At 35.5% G+C, this 22,449-nt stretch overlaps 2 protein-coding genes across 7 annotated transcripts in view; one reads left to right on the forward strand and one right to left on the reverse strand.

The window, feature by feature from the left end:
• FBXO11 (F-box protein 11) overlaps window positions 1–3,874 on the reverse strand; it is an 86,029-nt gene extending 82,155 nt beyond the window's left edge. Inside the window, exons 1-2 of the mRNA XM_069833667.1 lie at window positions 3,678–3,874; window positions 1,005–1,451 (exon numbers count right to left, since the gene is read on the reverse strand). Of these exons, the coding sequence (XP_069689768.1) occupies window positions 1,005–1,451; window positions 3,678–3,774 (544 nt within the window). The 5' untranslated portion in view covers window positions 3,775–3,874. The remainder of the gene's footprint in view (window positions 1–1,004; window positions 1,452–3,677) is intronic.
• Window positions 3,875–3,884: 10 nt separating this feature from the next.
• Window positions 3,885–22,449, forward strand: part of Sras (Ras converting CAAX endopeptidase Sras) — a 168,787-nt gene continuing 150,222 nt past the window's right edge. For all 6 annotated transcript variants that reach the window (XM_069833671.1, XM_069833670.1, XM_069833668.1 and 3 more), the window contains exons 1-2: window positions 3,885–4,037; window positions 4,244–4,349. In XM_069833671.1, the coding sequence (XP_069689772.1) occupies window positions 3,925–4,037; window positions 4,244–4,349 (219 nt within the window). In that variant the 5' untranslated portion in view covers window positions 3,885–3,924. The remainder of the gene's footprint in view (window positions 4,038–4,243; window positions 4,350–22,449) is intronic.

Here is a 22,449-nt window from a genome sequence, read left to right on the forward strand (position 1 = left end):
TAATACAATATAATATAATATAATATAATATAATACGTAATAGGCCTATTATATAACATAATTTAAGTTATTTGAAGGGCTCAGAACCATAGTGGGCCAAGCGCCATTTACTGAATACGTAGAAAACAAGGGTTAAAATTAAGTTATTACTATAATTCAATGGAAACCTATAACAAGTAAAATAAAATATACACATTAAATCTAAATGATGTCAATCTTCATTAAACTATGGTTGCATGTAATAAAAATTAAGAAACATGTTAAAGGAATTGTCATTGCACCAAATGAGTGTCTCTGGACCAAAATGATCGCATTTTAATTATTTGGATGCAATTTAAATTAAGTAACATATTAAACGATTTATCCTTCTATCAAACAAGAATGTTCCCTGGATCAAATGTCCTATTTTAATTATGTAATTACTTTATATTTATTTCTAACGGGTGCAGCGGAGCGCACAGGTAAGAATTAATGGGCGCGATTCCGAAAAGGGGCAGCACCATTTCCTCTAAGATTAAAGCCCAGTTTAGGTGTGTAGGCTATATATTTATCGAAAATTAGGGGCTGGAAAATATTGAGAATAGAACGCATGTTTATATGACATTTTTTCGATTAATACACACACACCTAAACTGGGCTCTAACCTTAGGGGAAATGCCGCTACCCCTGTTTGGAAGCACGCCCGAATTATAGGCCTATTCTCAATTAACACAGTTTTAATCTCTTACTAAAATTAGCACTAAAAGGCACTATATGAGTTCCAATCATAACACCCTTTTAACATGTTATAAACTATCTTATTTAAAAAAAAAAAATATTTGAAAACAATATGAGAAGTATGTCCTACTAGAAACAACAAAAAGTAGTAACTGCATTAAGATATATATAGTCTATCATGTCTGAATTGCCCCAATTGTAACAATGAAATGGCTCCACAGTGATTCTCACAATTCCTTATACGCTACTCTACAAACATACAGAGCCTATCTGAATTGTGTACTTACTCTCATTTGTGACAGAACATGTCCGACGTGGTCTCTTCCTAGCGGGGAGCATTGACACCGAATAATTTGTGGAAGCAGAAACTGTTGTTGCTGTTGTGCCACTAGTGCTGGCAGCAGCATCATGGTGAGGTGGAGACTTCCGACGCAGATCGTAAGGTGAATGGTGGCTAGAACTACTACCACCATTATTACTACTATTACCACTGCTGCTGCTGCTGCCACCGCCACCTCCACCACCGCCACCACACCCACCACCTCCACTTCCAATGCCACCATTCACATCAGGTGTATTAGTGCTGCCAGTAGCTGCTGCTGTGGAGGCTGCGACTGTGGCTGCCGAATTTGTTGAGCTTGATGATGCACCTGTCGCAGTTGAACTGCTAGACGTGCTGCCTGCACCTGGTATACTTTGATTCAGTACTTGGCATGGCAGTTCACATGGCTCAGCTGAAAACATCAAAATAAAATAATATTTATACAATTAGCCTAGGTAGAGATAAGCCTATATGTTATTTATATTCACTGGTACATAGGCCTAATGAATTGTTGTTATTTCACTTATAAATGTCCAACAAAGACTACATCACGTAGATTTCACTCAGTATAAATATGTTTTCTTCAATTACTTGATTCTTTAAAGCCCAGTGAAAGAAGTATTAACAATTAAATCCGAATGTACAATTTGTCGAGATTCCCTTACAAATGACACAGGTGACTAGGTACTTTTACATTTTCTGTAACTAAGGTCCATATCTACAGTCTTTCTTAAATGATTTTAATTCTTGTTCTTTCCTTAGAATGCTACAAAAATCTATAATAAATACAGACAGTTCCTATGCAGACCATTAACAGATAGTCATGTTCTGTCAGCTCATATGATGGTAGTGTGGAGTGCCTATCCCGATGAAGCTAAGCCATAGAGGGTGGAACAGCACTGGTCTGAGCAGGGAAGTGCGTATGGACGCAAATGACCAGTTCCTGCTCGCCAACAGATTTTGTTAGACTAAGTTAGATAGATGTTGGAGTGGAAATGGTCTGCATATGAACCCTCTGATGTACATTCTGATTAGCCTACTGATATTATAATAAACAATAACGATTTATTCGCAATTAATTAAATATGTAAACTATATTCTTCATTCATTACCATCACCTACCATCAAGAAATGGGATCAAGGAAACTCTTTTCCAATCGACATTAATACTTCTTAAGAGTACCTTATAAACATACATACTGTAGGTGATCTTTATGTTTTCGAATCCATAATTAATTTATAAAATACTAGGGCCTACTTTAATTGCCTAAAACTTATTTTTATATGGCTATAACACAACATAAAATACCTACAAGTAAAGAGAAACGATAATTCTTATTAGGCTACCTTATATTAGTCGATGTTTGCAAAGTTCTGTAACAGACTGAAGAAATTCCACAACAGTCTCTCTACATTCCAAGCAGCCTATCAGCTCCTAACACAGTAGGCTACTGGTATCCTCAATTCACTTTGTCTCTGAGTTATCAATATCTTAAGTGTAACCACAGTTAGGAAACATTAAGTTATTAGATTCTGTTAGCTTTTATAAAACGAAGATTATCGTTAGAAACAGCAACGGTAAGTGGGAGATTCTTATATCGTAGGCCCTACCAACTGAGTAGGCAACCAACTTTTATCTTATTTTAATGGAGTTAGGCCTAGGTCATGAAAGCACGTAGGCCTACTCCTATCAATTACAAATTTCATGCATTACACTTATGATTTAGGTATTCTATATCGTATTGATTTTACCAAGAACTTAGCTGTAAATGGTAATTACTACATATTTTACTTAAAAATACATTTCGATATACCAGAAGTTAACATATTAACTTATAACAGTTAAATAGAAATAATTTGAAGAAAATATAATAGGCAGAGCTATAAAAATTAGAGTACTTTCAATACCAGTACAGTAAGGAGAGCAGATTGTCTGTACTTGTCGACTGTGCATCATCACGCTTACGAAAAGGGCTTTTGAGTGACCAACAATTTATTTTGTGTGCACAAGATAGGAGTAGAACTGAAGAAAGGAAACCGTAAACTGAAGTTTATCGCATAAATTTAACAAATCTCAAACAAGAGAAGACTAGATGTTTCTTAGTCCAAACGAAGGAAATACTAGGTCCTAGTGTGTCAAAACCGAAAAGAAAATTATTTTAAACTACAATGCGCAGACATGTTACACACTATAAACGCAACATTAGACCTAAAGCATTCATTATTGCTAGGTAGGCCTAAACTACTGCTGTGGAAGGGAGATTGACAGATTAATCAGAACTGTATAATTTATAAGTCTCAACTGGAATAAAAACAGTCATTTTAACTGAAATTTATTGATCCTAAAAGTTTCATTTGATCAAATTAGTTTTGTGTTTAGACTGGAATTAAAACTGCTAAATGTAAGTTTAAGGATAGCCTATACATATACCTAGTAGGTTAATCTGAAATAACGAATGTACAAGGTTTTATCTAAATTTTCCGTAATATACCCCAAATTCTCATATTTCTTCCACATAAAAAGACACTTTCTAATAAATTTCTCACTTCATTTTACAAAACAATAAGCTGTCAATTGAGACATGAGCATAGGACGAGTCCAAACACTTTTCACTAGCAGCAGGAACATTCAACTTACCAGAACTAGTTCGGGATGGAAGCGGAATCCTATTAGCTCCTTTTCTTCGTGATCTTCTTACATATGAACGTGATGATGTAAAAGAAGCACTCGGCATTTTAATGTTTCCTATGATTTTTATACCAGAATGTCCTAAACAAAGGAGACACTTCCATCAATCCAGGCAGCCATTTTCTCATTCAGAAGACAGTTCAGTGACGGCCCAATACAAACTCTCCTTGTGGTCACGTGATTCAGATATGTCAGTATGGAGGGCTACAGACTTAAAGAATATTCTTGTTTCACATCGGCAGGGGCGTGCTTTATTCTTTCTGTTGTTTATGTAGCGAGTTTGTATGTGTGGAATTCCCCTCATAATAGGTATAAATGTTACATACATTTGTCTCTTTTAATTGTTTCATATGTTACAACCATTGTCTTTTATACATTTCACATGTGACAGTGTTGCCAAATATAGCAATACAAAATAAAATTACAGATTTGCGGCATGAAGGTTTATGCAGTACAATTTATGTATTAAATAAATTCCTAAAATGTGTTATTTATGTATCTGATTTCTATTTCAGGGATCATCCATCCACAATAAAGAAAAGATTCTTCAGTGTTTTCATAATGATGTTTGTATCTCCACTATTTTTATACTATTTTTCTCAGGAACATATTCTTCAAAAGGTGAGTTACATAGGCTACTCGTATTTCATTATGAACTGCGCCTATATAGCTCACTATTATTCTAGCCCCAAAGACGAATTCTGTATGGTAGAAGAAGTTTTTATAGGTTATTTTTTGACATTAGCTTTTTTATATGAGAAGTATACAATTTAGAAATCTGCATATTCCGAACATATAAATATCGTAGGTCATGTCGGTCAGTGAAAATGAACTTCAGAGTAAATAGGAAATCCCAGAAAATGATGGTGGTATGCTGATCCCTGCATATTATATCGATACAGAAATATAAGTGACTGCATGATGTAACGCTGTTTCATCGAGACGAACTGAGGTTAAACTAGGCCTGTTAGACAAATTAAATCCAACAGCTACTTACTGTCAGTTTGCGAATTTTCATTTTTGTTAACCGTTTTGTTAAATCTGCAAAATAATATTAATGCATAACGTAAATCGGTTGCCAATTCCTGTTATCCTTTGGGGTAATTCTTGGAAGAAAGGGCACATTCTTAGACAACTATGAGTAGGCCTATATGCAAGGCATATCAAAAGCCTAACCTAACCTGTCACTGATTCGACCTTACGAAAACTGGCTGCTTCTCTATGATCGGTAAGGAAATACACGGAAATGAGATGTATACGTGCTGCCCCTCCCTGTCGCCTACTCCTTCCAACTCGACGGAGCGATCCTGTCAGCTCGCACCTCTCCACCTGCCCCAACTTTCACAACAACTGTCTACCCTTATTTCGGTGCGAAATTAGTGTCGGCACTCAATTTTTATTTTGTTTGCAGTACATATGACTGGACTAGAAGCCAAGTACGTAAATTGGCCAACATTTGTACATTAACGTGGAAACGCAATTGTAAAGAAATAATTAACAGATAGGTTTATTATGGAAAATAATTAACAGATAGGTTTATTATGGAAAATAATTAACAGATAGGTTTATTATGGAAAATAATTAACAGATAGGTTTATTATGGAAGATTAACAGTACCTTAGGCCAAATTATTTATAAAGAATGTTGACATTGGTACAATGTGGAATTTTTTTTATAAGAATAGTCATCAGTACTTAAGGATTTGATGCAAGTGTTTTACGAATGCTTTACATGACAGATCAGTAGTATTTAAATATGACTTGAGACTTTAACGCTATTGAACATGGTGTGAGAGTTTTGGGTAGGCTTAATTGCACTATGTCGTAGATGTAGGAACGTCCAATACTTTGGAGCTATATAGGCTAAGTATATCAGCTCCTTACAGTGGCGAATCGTGACAAAATATTGCATGTGTTCACAATTTTGTGTTCCAAAACTGAAGAGAACTTGAAGTCATTAGTCAAAATTAATAAATTTAATATACTACAGTAACTTAAATGTCATTATTTTAACGTATCACTGTCGAAAAATACCATGTATAGTTTCAAAATATATATTAACAAAATAATAATAATAACAACAACAATAATAATAATAATAATAATAATGAAATCCCAATATTTTTATTTCAGTTTGCTCACCACGTTTGTCTTGTAGGATATGTCGTTACAGCATTGCACATAAAGCGCCTTCAACTTAAGATGCAACCCAGGCACTGGCAGGCAGGCAGTACTCTCAAGTGGTAACACCCAGCGGCAGTAATTGAACTGCTAAGTGGCCCGGCATGCATTATTTCTACCCGTGTTTAGTGTTAGTTTATCTTCCATAAAATTAATTTAATGATGTTTATTGCCTTAAGACATAAAATGTTAAAAATGACCTCCACCAACTTCAATACAACGCTCACACCAGCAAAGAAATGCTGAAATACGCGATCCAATTCCTGCCTTGAAATGCTGGAGATCACAGCCCGAATATTTTCTTGAAGTTCCTCTAATGTATGAGGATTGTTCACATACACTTTATGTTTCAAAATACCCCAAAGATAAAAGTAACATGATGGCAAACACCGTGATAAATTTAAACTTAAACAGAGTACAGTTCACGAAACACGTTAAATGAAAACTAAAACTGATCAAATACATTCACACCTTACAGAAGACAAACCAACACTATACTTGTTTTTTTGAAAGATGGGACATGACAGTTTAGTGGCCGAACTTGGAACTACAGTGCTACAGTGCTATGGACTACCCGCTGCCAGTTGATGGAAGGTATCAACTGACGTTACGATGGCTGACGTTAAAACATTCATTGACAATTGACGCAAAGGTAAGAAAACAACACAAAAATCGACAGAGAATCAAAGATGAAACGTACCAATGCTAACACTGTGTGCACAATAAATGTCGCCAAGAGAGCTATTAAGTACTCGCCATGTGGGAACGGTAAGTTTGGCAACAAAACCGTTGTTACCATAGCAACAGGCCTACCACACTATGTGACATTCAGTTGTTTTTCCGATCACAATGCTCCTGTCATGTCCCATCTTTAAAAAAAACAAGTATAATTGCATGCTGGGTCGCACGACACCTCTGGGTCTTCCCGCTATAGAGAATGGTCTATCACCCGGCTGCCTGCCATGGCTAGGATTGCGTCTTAAGTTGAAGGCGCTGTATAAATACATTACCTGAAGTATAGTAATAATTCACAAACTGGACTCCCGTAGCAGCACTCTACACACACTCATACAAAATAAAAGCTCAGATAGTAAGAAATGCAAACACCTACAGACTAAAATATAGAATATTTTCTTCATCGACTCATCTGACATCTGCAGGATAGATTTAATGTACACTTAACGCCTTGTGCTCTTGACAAATCATAAGTGACCGCTATAGACAATTAGGTGCCGCACATGCATGTCAAGTCATGTAACCTCCTTGAAAAGAGTACACATGCACATTGCCAAATTTATACAAAAAGTCTGTGAAATTTGCGGGAAGTTTAAATTACTAGATATTATACATTACCATTACGTCAATACGACATCTATACTAATGATAAATCTGTAGCCGATGTGTTTCTGGTAATTTTCGATTTTCCAAAAATAATTGGTCCTTACATATATAATTAACCACCCTGAAACCGAAAATCGCTTTTTTGACATTTTTGTTTGTATGTCTGTCTGTCTGTCTGTATGTTTGTTACCTTTTCATGCGATAATGGCTGAACGGATTTCGATGAAAATTGGAATATAAATTAAGTTCGTTGTAACTTAGATTTTAGGCTATATGGCATTCAAAATACATTATTTAAAAGGGCGGTTATAAGGGGGCCTGAATTAAATAAATCGAAATATCTCGCTTATTATTGATTTTTGTGAAAAATGTTACATAACAAAAGTTTCTTTAAAAATAATTTGCGATAAGTTTTATTCCTTGCAAAAATTTTGATAGGACTGATATTTAATGAGATAAATGAGTTTTAAAATTAAAATAACTGCCATCTAAGGCCGTGTAATGAATTAAAAAACAAATGACTTCGTCTATAAGAGGCCTTGGACAGCAACAATCGAAAGCTATGAAAGATAGCCTACAGAGAATGTTTCTATGTTTGTATGAAGTAATATCGGAAGCTAAATTAACCGATTTGTATAATTAATTATTATTTCACCACTGGAAAGTGTAGTTTCTCTAGATGGACATAATGCTATAATGTTATTACAGTAACTTCTGATGTAATATAATATAATTTAAGTTATTTGAAGGGCTCAGTACCATAGTGGGCCAAGCGCCATTTACTGAATACGTAGAAAACAAGGGTTAAAATTAAGTTATTACTATAATTCAATGGAAACCTATAACAAGTAAAATAAAATATACACATTAAATCTAAATGATGTCAATCTTCATTAAACTATGGTTGCATGTAATAAAAATTAAGAAACATGTTAAAGGAATTGTCATTGCACCAAATGAGTGTCTCTGGACCAAAATGATCGCATTTTAATTATTTGGATGCAATTTAAATTAAGTAACATATTAAACGATTTATCCTTCTATCAAACAAGAATGTTCCCTGGATCAAATGTCCTATTTTAATTATGTAATTACTTTATATTTATTTCTAATGGGTTCAGCGGAGCGCACGGGTACGGCTAGTTAAATAATAAAAATAGTGTATTAAGGGATACAAGGTGTTCACTTCTTCTTGTGCTCTTATTGACGCATCACCACTGGCTCCATATGGGAAAAGGAGGAACCTACCTGTTGGGTCCATCATCAAGAGCTATATTAATGTGCAAATTAATCCGATCATGACAATTTTCAGCATTTTCTTTGATTGTTGATCTACCAGTTGCACATTTCTGCTTAATTGAGTTCAGTAATATAGCAGACTTTCATTGATGAAGTTCTAGGGTTTATATTTTTAGCAAAATGTTAATTATTTTCTCTCATTTTGGTCCCAAAAAAGAAGCATTTAGTAGTGTTGATTTATTTGCATTGCTGTGTTCGTTCTGATGAATTCGTGGATATAAAATTATAACATTAGCAGAGCACATTTACATGACACAAAGGCAAATTGCTGCAGAGTGTAGTGTCAGCTTAGCTACATAGTTAATTCCACCCTGAAATTATATCGAGAGACTGGAGCCATCACACCTCAGAAAAAAGGAAAATGTGGCCGGAAAAGGAAAACTTCACCACAAGACAGTCATTTAATTATTGTGAAAAGTAAAATATCCGACTATTATATGCTGCTGATTTAACTCATGAATTAATAACTGCAACTGGGATAGATATTCACGCACAACAATGTCTAGATTTTTTAAAGTTGGGCAAAAGACTCGCAAGCCATTAAAAATACGACTGCTAACCCCAGATATGTACAGAAAACGCCTAATATGGCCAAAATTACATAGAAACTGGACAGGACTGCAAGAAGGTACTTTTTATGATGAATCTCATTTCGAAATTCATGTCACCGTGTTACTTCATCCATAAAGCTACATCTACATGGTTCAACTTTTCTTTCAACTTTAATGCATTCAAGCAATGCATGCAAGAGTGAACAAAACACATTCAATTGTGCAGGCTTTTTCCACTAAAAATGAGAGCACATATGGAAATTGAAAGCTACCCATTGCCAATAGATATCTTGTGCATATTTCATTCAACAGCAATATGTAGCGAGCTGCTGATTATTCTAGGTAGCCTTGAATAAACTGAAAATTGTTTTGTTTCATGATGGTAGGCCTTTTAAGCTGAAAATAGTGGCAAGTACCATTACGTTTATTGAAGATTATCGCAAATACGAGTGTCAATGGGGTGTTCAACCACAATCTTGTGATTCAAGTAAGCCTTAGTTTGGGATTGATATGTAATATTTATTAACTATTAACTTATATATCTGTAGTAAAGATGACGTTCAATGCAGTGCACCTTGTAGACACAAAATCTGTATGCATTTTAATAGAACGTTCATTTTCAACTTGATTCTTTCAATATTCTCCCCAGATTGCATGCATATATGCATGGAAAATTGAACCGTGTAGATGCACCTCAAGGGATCCGAAATTTATCAGCTTATCTCCAACAAGCACCGAATCATCCCCCTCCCCAAAACTAATGTTTTAGGGTTGTTGGTAATTTGCTAGGAGACGTCATTGCATATAGACCACTTTTACACTAAACCTAAAATTTGTTTTTGCAAGATATACTAAAACCCTAAACTGGCCTGACCTAACCTAACCTATCCTTGTTCTTAATCTGTGACAGGTTACATTAGGTTAGTGTTTTAGTATATGTTGTATACATTAAGGTTAGGTTTAGTGTAAAAGTAGTCTATATGCAACGACGTCCCCTAGCAAATTAGCGAGTTGTTTTACACATGAAAGACATGGATCATTAATTTCTATCAAGGGAATGATGAATAGTGACAAATAAGCGCCATATTCGCATATTGAAAACTAGAGTCTTACCGCAGCTGCAGGAATCATTTTTGGATGGCAGTAGTGTGGTTCAAAAAGACCTGGCAACATAATCACACACTGAATATCGTACTGCACGACTTGAAAGACTAGTAAGTTCTTCAACCAGAATAATATCTCCTGGCCAGGCAACTCAACATAAACTCGACTGAGAACTTGTAGTCACTGTGCAAAAGGAGAATGGTAAAACCAAATTGTTCTATACAAAAGGAAAAAATGATTTGTTCCCTTATTCAAGTTTGGTTTCACGATGAAGAAAGTAAGAAGATTTGTGGAAACTTAGTGGAATCCATGCCAGATCATGTCAGTGATGTAATTACAAACAAGGGAGGCCACATAAATTGGTGAGGTACGTTGAACATCCATTTTATCCTGTACTTTAGTTTAACCCGTCAGCACACACACATTATTTTATAGCGGTAGCACACGCGTTGGGTATTTTTTACCCCAAAATAAATAAAGTGTTACTAACAACAAAATATAATTAATACTGAAATGCTATAATGTTATAATTGTTAGGAATATTTTAAAGTAATTTGAACACTTCTTTTTAATTTAACAATTAATCATATGAATACTAACTTTGAATGAAAGTCTTCCACAAAAAAACACCACAATCTTATATTTTTGATCTCAGTGCTAACACAAATGTAAAAATGAAAGAAAAAGTATTCATGGGCGTCACTCGTCCACTTATTCACTATCACCACTTCTGGTATCAGCATACTCATCACAAAAAGGCACCGAATGTTCTTTACAAATCATCTTTTGCACCTATGGCATGAAGTATTAGTTTTACGATCCTTCTTCCTAGGACATACCTCACATCGACTTGAGGACATCTTCATTCGTTTCTGTGTTGGTTGGGTTAGTTCCTCCACACCATTCATTCTTCGAATAGTGGATCTGATTTCCAAAGGCAAATTCTTCAATGTCAACCGATGAGCCAAATGATTTTTCACCAATCCAAGAGCCAGTTCCTTCAGAAATTATCGGCGGATGATTGGTCCTTGTGAAGTAGCATTGTTAGTTTTATAAAGAACTAAAGAATTAATTGCTGTAATTTTGAGAAGACCAAAAAACACGGTAAGTGGCCAACGTCGGGATTTTCTGGACACACTGTATGTATCGCATAGTTCATCCACTACATCAATTCCTCCTTTAGAAGCATTGTAAAACGTTATTATTTCCGGTTTCTTTTCCTCTCTGGTGTCTGGATCAATGGCATCATCATAATGCATAGTGAAGCTACTAGAACCACTTTTCCTGGTTTTGGAGCATAGGAAGTGAGAGTCAGTCTATCTTGGAATCCAAAAATACTGGAAAATTGTTCACGCCTTTTCTGCACAAATTCAGGAGGAATTTCATGTTTATTTAGTCTTACAGTTCCAACACATGTTAAATTGTGATCACTGAGAAGTTCTTTGGCAAGTGGCACACTCATAAACCAATTATCAAACGTAACATTTCTTCCAGTTCCACTAATAGGAGTAATCAGCCGTTTGACTACATCAGATGGAGAATTTGATTGACGGTATTGGCCTTCTGGTTGCATATCACAGTATATTTCCAAGTTCAACACATAGAAAGTGCGGGAATCAGCTAGTCCAAATATTTTTATGCCATATTTGGCTGGTTTGCTTTTGATATACTGTCTGAATAAGCAGTGTCCTCAGAAGGGCTCCAATTTTTCATCGATAGTGCAATATTCAGCAACTGTATAACTTTTCTGGAAGTTCTTTATGATAGAGTCAAAACACTTCTCATTGGAGCGAGTCTATCAGTCGCTTTTCTAATTTCTCTTGTAGTAATGTCGTCGAAACGAAGGCACCGCAAAAGAAAGAAGAAACTGTTTATTCCCATTGTTCCGTCAGTTGTCCACAAATCTTTAGCGTTGAGTTTAGCTGCCCTCAGTGCACCAGCAAAATATAACAGACCAAAAAGTGCTTTTATCTCAGTCTGATCAGTTATCGAAGCATCACGTTCGCGAACAAAGTTGTTCTGGATAGATCTGATGTAAATATTTGTGTACTTGACAATATCATCTATGATGTTATCATCTATACGACACGACTAGGATTCTAATGGTAACTTTGCTTGGCGAGCTTGTCCCTTACAGCCCGGAAGGTGAGTAACTATATTGCACGCTCTGGTCTTAACATTTCGAGGTGGTACACTCTTCCTCCAAGAAGTTCCGTCTTTACCTTTGTAAGTAGTAAACTGAGATAGTGGAGCGTTGTCGTCACAGTCGTCATCACTACTATCTGCTTCCTGTTCCTGTTCTGTATCGGTATTATGTTCACTTTCCGAAATATGATCATCTTCATCTTCCGATTCACCTTGAATAATTTCTTGTTCGTCCTCTTCATCCAGCCAGCCTAATATTTGACGACTTTGCTTAGACTCTAAGTCCGTTTTGAAATGTAAAATACAAATGGAACTCTATCAAAATTGAAACAGAGCTTCCGGGCTAAGATGCCGTGGTCTACTGGTGCTGACGTTACCAGACGTTTCGTCTACTTCTACGGCAGACATCTTCAGTGGTTAGGTATCCTCGGTCGAAGTCTTCTGCTCGGGATACCTGTAGCAACAGTTGCTACAGGTATCCCGAGCAGAAGACTTCGACCGAGGATACCTAACCACTGAAGATGTCTGCCGTAGAAGTAGACGAAACGTCTGGTAACGTCAGCACCAGTAGACCACGGCATCTTAGCCCGGAAGCTCTGTTTCAACTAGACACCAGCCGTGAAAGCCTGCATGCTAAGATCTATCAAAATTATTCGCTACTACTGACTCCTTAAGCACACGCGCGGGGTATTTCTTACCCGGTCTTTATATAAACATGTGTAAACTTGTGCAGCCACAAGAAAACTAACTCAATCATACGTACAACAATGCACAAAGATCTGAAAGAAAGATACTGAGAACGCGGGATGAATTTAAAATTGATGGACAGTGTTGCCAGCAAATAAAATAACGCCTGGGTATTTTTTACCCCAGCGCGTGTGCTTACGGGTTAATATACTATGGCTTGTTCGGATTAATTTGCACACTACTTCCTGTATTCTTCAGTCTTGTTAATAGATGATCTAACAGATTCACCCTTTCTATTTCTTTCTTGATTGTTGAGCCAATACATAGTTCCAAAATGTTAGATGTTATGGCATGGTACCAATATTAAAAAATTGGCATCAAGTTAGTAACTTCCTTCACTGGTACGTTGTCTTGTATTGTTTTCACATTAAATTGAGACTTCTCTTTAGACCGCAGTAAGAAAACTCTCAGTTGATAGGTGCTGCCAGTTAAAGCACAATGAAAATTTAGTGATATTCATCATGTATTGTGTTTGATGCTACACGTTATTTTCTTTAAAATACACCCAAACTTCAAACAGTTTCTTAGGGAAAGATTTGAAATTTTGCAATTGATCACTAAGTTAGTTAGGGTTGACGTTTAAAGTTTGACTAGTGGCTTGTGCACCAAATGCTGCAAACTAAGCCCATAAGAAGTTCAAATAAAAATTGTTCAAATTTATTTTGAATGAAGAATACCAGACTTCTGAAAGTTATTTGCTTCCATAATAGTGAAACATACTCCCTCTGAATGTTTTTTTATGCCTAATACTTTTTCTTGAACTTATCCGTGTTCAGTTCTTCAGTTTCAATGTGAAAACACAAGTAATAATGTCAGGAAGATCAGCGAATTTTTCATGTGGGAGTAATGCAGTAGCTATTTCTGGTCATTGCGGATTGTAGGTGAGAGTTAAGAAAATGTAAGGTTTGTCACGCTTTGAACAAAAGACTTAGCATCTTGGTATAGCTGCTGCAAGTTTCGTGAACTACCCTGAAATGTAGAGGGCAGAATCACTTTTTACCACTAAGAGATCTTGCTGAGGTGATCAAGAGACTACAAAATCTTGTAGGTCTCTTATTTTATTAGTAAGTAATAGCTTTTGGTCTTTGAGGGTAGATTATATTTTTCTTACCTGATCTCTCGACAAATCCCGTTATTTCTTTCCAGGTATTGTCTTTAACAGTTTGGTCTTTGTAGATTGGGTTTGCGACATCAAAAATGCATCAAAACTTCGGCACCATTTCGACCAGTTTTTCTCTTCCAGAACGGTAAATAAAACTTTTTCTTCAGACATACAGCAAGGTATTATACTCGACACACTCCGGCTGCATCTGTACTGCTCTCGAAGAGGTACATCCGCTTGGCTCAATCTGCATTATGGTCGACGCAACAGCTGACACAGCAAAGGAATCATTTACCTAACATCCCATTGTGGCAGTGGCATGCAATCCGTCAGATTTTTCATAGGAATTGCATCTTAAGAAGTACTAATTTGAAAGACACTGTAATAGTAAAACACATAAGGAAAATGTTGAGCGCAATTCAAACAAGAACCAATCGAGTTCAAATAGTCGGTCACAATTCAATATAGACTTATGTGACATGTTGGTACACACAAACATTCCATTCAGAACTTTGGACAACCCCCACTTTAGATCATTTCTGGAAAAATACATAAATCAACATATTCCAGGAGAAGCAACAATAAATAAAGCATATTTACCAATTTCGTACCAGAATACAATTGCCAAAATTCGGGAAAGCATGAACAATCAGAAAATATATGGGTTTCAGTTGATAAGTCTACAGATGTAAGTGGTAGATATGTGGCGAATGTGGTGGTCAGTATACTTTCCGAGAACTGTGTAAGGAAAAAAATTGTGCTAACTTCAGAGAAATTGGAAATGGTAAACCAAGTATTGCCCAAGTTTTTTATAAGGCTATGCAGGGATTAAATATGATTATGCACTTCTTTTTGTCACTGATGTAGCTTCATATATTATTAAGGCAGCAAAACAACTTAAAGAGCAGTATATCAACATGGTGCATTTAACTTTCCTGGCACATGGACTGCATAGAGTTGCTAAAGCTATTCGTGCTTTATATGGCAATGTGGACTGTTTTATAGCATCTGTGAAAAAAATATTTCTCAAAGCCCCTTGAAGAATATTAAAATTTTGAGAAATTGCACCAGATATCCCCCTTCCACCTCAACCCATAGTTACAAGATTGAGCACCTGGCTTGCAGCTGCTGTTTATTTTGCAGAACATTTACAATAAAGTCAAACTACAAACTGTAGTTATTCATGCATTAGATGGCGAAGATTCAGCTGCCATTTTAACAACGAAATCCCTGATTTCAGAAAATATGCACCAAAATCTACAATTCATAAATACCAATTATACAGAAACTTGCCACAAGTTATAACTCGACTGGAAACATCTGCTCTACAAATGTCCGAGTGTGTTAAATTAATTGAGAAAGTATCGGAAACAATTAACAAGATATCCTGATAAGGTAAATGAAAAATTACATTCTATAATAAAAAAATAATGGCTATGCAATGTTGAAGAGTTTGGTGAAAAAACAGGACAAAAACTTAAATGACAATGTAAACCTTTTCATATACTCTCCATTAACCTCATGCGATATCAAAAAAAGATTTTCGCATTACAAACATATTCTAACTGATAAACGCAGAAGTTTCTCCTGTGACAATCTACGTATGTACATAGTTGTACATTCTAATTCCTTATTGTAAAAAAAAAAAAAAGATTCCGTCGACATCACATCAATTAGATAAGTACGGAATGTATGATTATTGTATGTATGAAATTCATATACTCTAAACTGTATGTCTGAAGCACGCACAGTGAGTTGTTTACCTGAGAGTTCATTACATTTGTCACAGAACGCTCCAGTCATAACGGTAAAGGGCGCGCACTTCTGCGGTTTAGCTATGAGACTTAATTTCTGTTCTGTTCTCACTAATAAATCAATGAAATGTGAGCCAAACATATTCACAATTATTTCCCTTACATTTGATCCTATGTAGAGATAAAACATATTGTTTAACTGTTACTCAAAGAAAATATGTTATTGTGTAATTTATTGTGTTTGATGTTCAGTGTTCGTTATTGCAGAATGTGTTGCAATATACAATGCTAGTTCAGCTTCAGCTTTTTTGCTCCTATTACCAGTATTGATGATTTCGTTAACAGTCTTATAGGTGATTTGTGCTTGTCGCTTGCTACTAAAGAAATGAGATGCTGACATATGTTTCTTTGAAATTGTGTGTTGTTTCTGATTACACAATTTAGCTCTGATTTCTGCTTCACAAGCCTACAAGTCTTGTTTTGTCTGTTGAAACTGGCTGTATCCATTCCTTAAAGTCTGATATATTCTCTCACTCCTTCTGTAATTTTGAGGGTATTGTGATTTTGGCATAATAAAGAATACTCTTGTCACAAGTTACTTAGAGACTACACAACATGTTCTTCCAATATTCCAAGAGTCGAACATATAGCTAATACACATAATATATATATTATTTTAATGTACCGAAGTACATATGATATTTCCATGCAGATATTTCTCCGTTCCATTACTCTTTCATCATATAATACACATAAGTTATGCACTAAAGTCTCAACAAGTCACTCACTGCTCTCCAAGTTGCAGCTCGAATTCAAATAATGATGCATTGATTCAGCAGAACCACAGTAATTCCCTGATATCTCAACTCTACAATACCAGGCATCATATGCAGAAGCTAGCAGAGATTCGGCCTTTAGAAGTGACAATACGTGACTTGTATGTGACAACTTATTGAATCAGTGAGGAACACGAAAGTTAAAGTAATTATAATAAAATTAAAATTCAACTACAGTAGAACTTGGTTATAGCGACCTCGTTTTGTGCGACACCTCGCCTATAACGTCAAGTATTCTGTGGTCCCAACTAATTCCCCATAAGACATAAGCTTTTCTACCTTGCTCAATACAACAAACGTATATGCGTCTGCCTCGCATATAACGTCATTTTCAACCTCGGTTTGGAATACGATTTTCTAAGAACCAAAGTATTTTAAGATATATTTTGTTGAAATCTGGTAACCTGGCATATTCTTTGCTGTCCCCTTCTGCCATAGACCTCTGAAATGCAGGCAGATTCCCCACCCATTGTAACCTACCCAAATTCATGCGGTATTAATGGTAGCTGCTTGTGATCAATTTCGATAGGAAGTTTTCACTAAATGGACGCATTTTAACACAGTATGGCCACTAAAAGAAGAGTTTTAACATTGGAAGAAAAAGTTAAAGTGATTCATCAAATTGAGAATGGAATTAAAAATGTGTCTTGGAGTTTGGCGTAGTTAATTTCACAATTCAAACGATTTGGAAGAGAAAGGATAAAATTGTTGCTGCATTTGAACAGAATGGATCGAAGCTAGAGGAGGGAGCAGTGAAATTGTAACTGAAATTATGAACATACTCGCAGAACGTAATTTAGAAAGTGTGTATTCGGCAAGTAGGAGACAAGAGAGTAAAATGACTGATTACTTGACTCCTAACTAAAGAAGTTTAGTAAGTACGGAACAAACTGTTTTAATACAGAATACTGTATTTATAATTGTATGTGCACTGTATTATGTTCATGGTAGGCTTAAAAGTGAATACATAAATCTAAAATAAGCCTAATTAAGTTTGTTATTTTCCATTTTCCACCTCACTAGACTGATAATACTAATCTCGGTTACTACGACACTTGTTTATAACAACATAATGTTTAAGGTCCCCTGGATGTCATTATAACCAAGTTCTACTGTAGTTTAATTATTCTGCTTTTAATTTTAAAATGAGACAATGAAAACTGAAAATGGCTAGAAATGGCTAAATCATATTTTAAAAAAGGCTTGGAATACCACTAGTAACTTTTTTTGCAAAATAATGGCTAACCATAGCCGACTGCAGTGCTCAAACAGCCTCGACATGAAGCACTAACCTACTGTATTTGTAGTTGCTACTTTCATTGCATGGCGCTAACTTCGTTCTTTAATAATGATGAAACTATGGTCACAAATGCATCATTTATTTTAAAGCACAGTATCCCGTTATCTGTTTCTGATCATGCAGGAAATTTATTCAGAGCAATGTTTTTTGATTCTGTAATTGCACGAATGTATGGCTGTGCAAAGACAAAAACTTGTGCACTAGTTCGGTACATTGCATGCAAGACAAAGAGAGAAACACTTGATCTTTTACAATAAACACCATTTTCCTTGACTTCTGTTTGTAGTTCTGATACAAAATCAGTAAAACTACATTTGCTAGTTTTATCTTGTTTTTAATTGTAAGCAAGAAAAATATCCACTCTTCTTTTATCATTGCTGAAGACTATTGACAATAAAGGAGAGGAATTTTCTCAGTATTTATTTATTTATTTATCCTGGTAGAGATAAGACCATCAGGCCTTCTCTTCCCCTCTACCAGGGGATTACAACTACAATATTAAGAATACAATTACAATTATAATTACAATTAATATTAAATTTACAGATACAATAAAAATCAAAATACTAAAAGATTAACTGATAAATAAAAGCTAGACAGTTTATTGTAAAAGTTAAGAAGAGAGAAGCATTTCTCTCATTGATTAACCCTAGCACTGCTAAGGGGGGGCAAAAATTGCCCGCACTATTTGTTTTATTTGTGTAGAATATGTAATTGTTGACCTGAAGAAACAAGATTGTAGGTAGTTGTAGATTAATATCGCAAGTATATAATGACATGGACTTATAATTTTTATGATTTATTTAAATCTGCCTACCATCTTCATTTATAGTGCGGGCAATTTTTGCCCCCCCTTAGACATGGGTGTGACAATTTTTCTGTCTGAAAATATTGATCAATAATCAGATTAATATACATTGTTTGATTGTTGGTACCACTTGATATACAAATTTAATTCAAATTATGTTGTCATTGTTGCTTTTAAAGTAATAACTGTCTTGTTATTCAAACTGGAACAGTTGGAAATTAGTTGTGTGAAATGTCTCGTAATAATCAGAGTGTCAAAATGTCTCGGAGTTTTCTCACAGAAAAAGTGGTGACAGCTATGGTAAATGAAGATAATAGAGATGATGCAAGTGATCCAGAAGAAGATGATAATGTTGTGACATACGATAGTGACACTGAATATCACAGAGAAATTGAAAGTGACTCAAGTTCGCGAAGTTCATCCCGTGATCAGCAGCACGCTTCTACTTCTAACATCGCTGTTATAGCAAGAAGTGGTAGGGAATATACTACTGCACCTCCAAGGCAAGTCCGCAGGTCAGTACAGAATATAGTGAGTTTCCATGAAGGTTTGACAAATGAAGGTTTGACCTCTAATGCGTCAGAATCTTTCAAAAAGTTTATAACTCCTGAAATAGTGAACACTATTGTGCATCATACTAACGAAGAAGCTAGTATTAGGAATCTAAAACTTACAAACACAGAAGAATTATATGCCTTCATTGGTATTTTGATACTCATGGGTGCAAATAATGACAGTGAACTGCCAATTGATGATTTAAGGGGAAAAGTACTGGGCAAGAACATCTACACAGCTACAATGAGTCGTATTCGATTTGGAGAACTTCTGTCCTTGATTGGATTTGATGATAAGCAAACAAGAACTGAAAGACGAAAGCAAGATAAGTTTTGCCCCATTCGTGAAGTTTTCTATAAAATTGACGAATTGTTTGTAAAATACTACATACCTGGTGCACATCTAACAATCGACGAAATGCTCTCGCTCTTTCGAGGAAGATGTCCATTTAAAGTCTTTATGAAAGACAAGCCAGGCAAATATGGCATATTGATTAGGATGTTATCGGATGCACACACCCGGTACATTCTGAAAATGGAGGTCTATGCAGGAAAGGACGAGCGACCCGCCGAGTAACGGAGTGCAAATCAGTTGTTAGACGCCTAGTGAAGCCGCTGGAAGGAACCGGAAGAAATGTAACAACGGATCGTTATTATACATCCATCGAGCTAGCGGAGGAACTTTACAATGATGACAAGCTGACTTTGGTGGGGACATTGAAGAGTAACAGAAAGCACATACCGGAAGAGCTAAAGAAGACGCAGGGTCGAGAGCTATATTCCTCTAGATTCTTATTCACAGACCCGAAAACAGGCAAGGCACCAGTTACCTTGGTTTCATACATCACCAGACTCAAGCCCACTAAGAATCTCCTACTTCTATCCACACAACATAATGATAGAAAAGTGGATGAGTCGACAGAGAAAAAGAAAACAGATGTTAATCTCTACTATAATGAAACAAAAGGCGGTATAGACAGCATTGATCAAATGACGCGACATCACTCTGTGGTCATAGAAGGTGGCCAATATCTATATTTTTCACCTTGATAGATATTGCATGTCTCAATGGTGGAACAATTTTCATGAAAAACAACCCCGACTGGAATAAGAAGAAGGATAATGTAAGAAGGCTCTATATGCTAGAGTTGGGCCAACAACTAGTTAGGCCAGTTGTGGAAGAGAGAGCCAAGAATATTATAGGTTTGCAAAAGCCTATCATCTCTGCAATAGAAAGTGTTCTAGGGAAAACGCTTCCCAGTACTAGTGTAGTTCCTTCTGGTGCATCGTATTCACAGGGAAGATGTCATCTCTGCTTGAAGACAAAAAGCTCTAAAAGGGAAAAAGACAAAATGACAAAAGTGTCTATAGTTTGCTGCAGGTGCTGTAAATATGTTTGTTCCACTCATTCTGCAAAAACAATCATATGCACCAATTGTGAAAATGAAAGTGAAAGAGAGTGAAAAAAAAAGCTATTGACAATTGAGCAATTTGTGACTTTGATTTTTAGTTTTGTTATTTGTGGTCTACAATAGTTTTGTTGATTACTTAGTACAGAAAAGCCTGAAGTTTAAAAAGTCAAAGCATTAGCCTATATGAGAAATATACGTTTTTATAAGACTATTTTAAAAAACTCATACACTGTATATGTCTTTTAGAATGTTCCTGATATAGACAATTGTGTAGTAGGCTAAATATTAAAATAATGTTTTATTCATTACTTAGTACAGAAAAGTCTGAAGTTTAAATATCCAAAGCATTAGCCTATGTGAGAAATATACGTTTTCATAAGACTATTTTCATAAATATTTATATGTCTTTTTTTAATGTTCCTGATATAAAAAATCGTGTAGTAACATAGTAAAGTAATTCTTAGTCTATTAAAAAATCAAAACAAAGCGCGGGCAATTTTTGCCCCCCTTAGCCATCCACGTGACAGATTGAAGCTTAGTAGTGCTAGGGTTAAGTACAAATTAAACCTACTCTACGCAGTAATAAATGCTTAATAAGCTTGCTTTTGAACGCTACTAAATTCCGACAGTCTCTGATGTCACTGGGTAGGGTATTCCACAAGCGCGAGAGCGAGATTGTGTATGATGATGAATATGATGATGTCTTATGTGTTGGTATGGCTAGCATGCGGCTATTTTGCGTGCGTGTGAAGAGATTATGATATGATGACAGGTAACTGAAACGGGAGGTAAGGTAGGTCGGTGTAGAAGTGTGAAGGACTTGGAAAAGGAGAACAAGAGAATGAAAATTTCTACGTTCGTTAAGCCTTAGCCAGTTTAGAGTTTGGAAGGATGGGGTATTATTATAAAATTTTCTTCCCTAGGTATTCTTTGCGGAAATTGTATTTGTTTTTCTTGTGACAATGCTTATTACAATGGTAGGTGGAATAAAAGATGTTGCCGAATTTCTGAAAGAGAAGCATTAATCTATTAATGTTCTGGGTTGTTCTTGTCATTTTACACACATTACTGCTCAAAAAGCAGCCCTCCAATTACCAGTAAATGTAGAAAACTTTTTGGTTCAGATATTTTACTACCTTGAGAAAAGATCTAAAACACAAAATACTTTGAAAATGTATGAAGCTTTGTGTGGCACAGAGTCTCACAAAATTTTAAAGTGTGTTAATACTGGTTGCGGATCATTCCATGGTGACTAACACAACAAATTGGAGTATTCATTCAAGAGATAAGGAGTTATAGACACAGATTTTATAAAAGTTAAACACTTATAACTGTTTAATAATATAATCAACAAATACCGTTCATGCTATGAACACAGTCAACAATGTGGAAAAAAATATATTCCTTTAATTTAACTTACTATTTTGTTATTGTGACAAATATAACTTTTTATGCCATGCTTATTGCAAAGCAAAAGTTTAGTAAAGAAAATATAGTGATGACTATTGTTCAAATTAGTACAGGCATTTTCAATAAATAATTTAATACCTAAACTTTTAAAATACAAAGTCTTAACACATGAAATAAA

Source organism: Periplaneta americana, chromosome 8 (assembly GCF_040183065.1).
Source record: "Periplaneta americana isolate PAMFEO1 chromosome 8, P.americana_PAMFEO1_priV1, whole genome shotgun sequence".
Lineage (NCBI taxonomy): Eukaryota > Metazoa > Arthropoda > Insecta > Blattodea > Blattidae > Periplaneta > Periplaneta americana.